General features: G+C 46.3%; 1 protein-coding gene across 1 annotated transcript; it reads right to left on the bottom strand.

The window, feature by feature from the left end:
• Positions 1–762: 762 nt before the first annotated feature.
• LOC104384777 (transmembrane protein 116-like) lies at positions 763–2,454 on the bottom strand (the record flags this gene model as incomplete). Its single annotated transcript, XM_010005888.1, has 4 exons — positions 763–963; positions 1,493–1,566; positions 1,681–1,825; positions 2,316–2,454. Coding segments are annotated over 4 exons (559 nt in total), but the record flags the coding sequence as incomplete, so codon positions are not given.
• Between the last annotated feature and the right edge of the window lie 50 nt (positions 2,455–2,504).

Raw genomic sequence — 2,504 nt, 5'->3', positions numbered from 1 at the left:
AAAAAAGCATAAAAGCTAGAGAGTTGTTTTCAATGCAGCTAAAAATCTGTTTTATTCCCTACAGAATGGTAGGACCTAAATAATTAACTTGAGCATCTATAAGAGCACAGACAAATTCATGCAAAGTTCTGCTCACCTGGGTCACGAGAGATGCTCCACCGGATCAAAGGAGCTTATTTTTCTGAGTATTGTAGCTGAGCAGGAGTTGGCATGAAGGACAGAAGGGAAATGTGCAAAAAGTCAAGGCACAGAAGTGAATGCTCATTTTTTTTATGCTACTTTTCAATTTTTCATTCTTTGCAGTTGGCTGTTAGTACAGGACATGTTCTTATTTTTATAGCGAATTAAAAGTCAGAGATTGAAAAATATTCACCTTTGCTTTACTGTTAATTTGTAATGGCAAATACTTACAGAAGTAAAACAACCTTTGACCACCTACCCTCAAAGGAGCTGTACCAGATCTCTGAGCTCCTACATATAATTGGCTGCATTTCTAGAGATATTTCCATGAGGGGAAGGTCTGCACTAAAGATTTACCACGTTTAAAGAATCCATTTACAGTCCACATAAACCTGTAAAATAAATAACTCTCTTCACTGAGGTGTCTGTCTCCAACAGCTCTGCTCAGGCTCCTCCAGCACTACAGCTCACGCTGCTGCTGCCAGGAAAGTTCCCAGGGGACAGCCAGGTCTGGCTGACACTGCTAAAGCATGACAAGGTCTTGTCAGGATGCTCCCAGTTCTCCTCCAGGGCAGGGATTCCTCAGAGCAGGGTGGATGTGGACCCATCTGCATCTGGTGGGCTGGCGGGGAGCGTGCTGGCGTAGAACTTCTTCTGGGAACGCAGGAGAGGAGTCTGGGTGTCAACGTCCCGGCAGGCGTTGCGTTTGAGGGAGAGGAAGACGTGCTGTGTCCAGCCATAGACAATGCAGTTGAGGAGCCCCTGGGAAGCTGCTGTCAGAGCCTGGGAGAGAGCACAGGGCAGAAGGGGCTGTCCTGTCAGCCAGTGCTGCACAGCACTCCACAGCTCCCTACCAGGCTGTCAAACCCAGCACATTATTCCAAGCCTCCCACTTCCAGCCTGACTCTATCTATCTGCATCCCCATGTGATACAGGAATCTCACAGTTATTTGAATGACCTTTGCTACAGGCTGCCTCAGGCACATCAAGCAGGACAAGTGTCATGGAAAAATTGCCTTTGGACACTTCCACAGAAAGGGAAGAAACCCCAGATTTCTGGGGGTCCCTCCTAGGCCTATTTTCTACATTCCCTTGGTGCTGCGGTTTTGGTTACTGAGACTTTCTGAAGCCCGGGAAAAACATGTAACAACTAACAAAAGATCTTTGCCAATCAAAAGCAGAAATCAGCTGGGCTTCTGATCACTGTGGCTACAAACATACTTTGTCCAGCAGGGATCAGATACAAGCAAACACTCATTTTTCTGTTCAAGTAGAGAAGGCAAAAAAGAAGGTTGCAGAGGGAGATGTTTACCTGCAGGATTAGAAGAGCCATGTAGATTTTGCTGTTTGTTGCTGTTGTCAGCTTCAGTATTCCAAGGAGGACAGCTGTGAAAAGGGATGAGCAAGAAGGTGTTGCTTTAACCTCACCTCTTTGGAATGTCATTGCCAGGCACTATGTCTTAGGAGAATGTTGTGAAAATCACTCAGCTCTCTGCTAACCTGGGGCCCAGCAGCAGAAGAATGTGACGGGGTAAAAAAACACTCGTTGCTCCACCATCTTAATCATGGCCCACTGCTGGTCCCCCAGGAATCCCGTGGAGTTTACAAACCTTTTATATAAACCTCGGGCTTGACTCAGTATAACCTAAAAAAGAACAAGTATAAGTTGTGGTTTGTACTTTTCTGCACGTGCTCTGACCTGCCTTGTTCATCTAGGACAGAGTATCCCATGTTTTTTTAGCTAAAACCTCTTTCAAATTATCCAATATTTTCAAGGATAAATTGTTCTCCCTGGGGGAGAACAGTTCTTTATATGTGATCTTGTCTGAACAGCAGACTCTGAATTGATTTGGGTTCTTGTTGACCCAAGCCATTGGTGATCTCTGCTCCCATACTTTGAGCCTTCTCTACCTGTTTTTTTGGGATGAGTTGACAGAACTCAGGACTCCAGAAGGACTGATATGGTGGCACAATAATAGTGTCTCTTCCCTACCACCCCTTCAAAAAGGGAAGCAGCTTCACACCATTTGTCCCCTGACATTACATGCCTGCCGGTACGACCCAAGCAAGAGTTGAAAACAGGCAAACCTCCTCACACTGACCAACAGCTAGTGTGCCAGGATGAGGTTTCTTACCAGAATGGCTATGAAGCTGATCAGAAAAGAAATGAGGAAGACCCCAATGCCATAGAAATGCATCGCACGGCAAACGGAGCCACTCAGGGTCTGCGGCTCACTGGGGGACACGGTGATTTCTGTGTGCATCAAGAGACACCTGGAGGAGAAAGGGACCAGCCTGAGCTCCTGCTGAGAGTCACAAGCAGC

The sequence above is a fragment of the Chaetura pelagica genome, unplaced genomic scaffold, assembly GCF_000747805.2.
Source record: "Chaetura pelagica isolate M959 unplaced genomic scaffold, ChaPel_1.0 C11586050, whole genome shotgun sequence".
Taxonomy (NCBI): domain Eukaryota; kingdom Metazoa; phylum Chordata; class Aves; order Apodiformes; family Apodidae; genus Chaetura; species Chaetura pelagica.
This window is presented reverse-complemented; position numbering and strand designations above follow the sequence as displayed.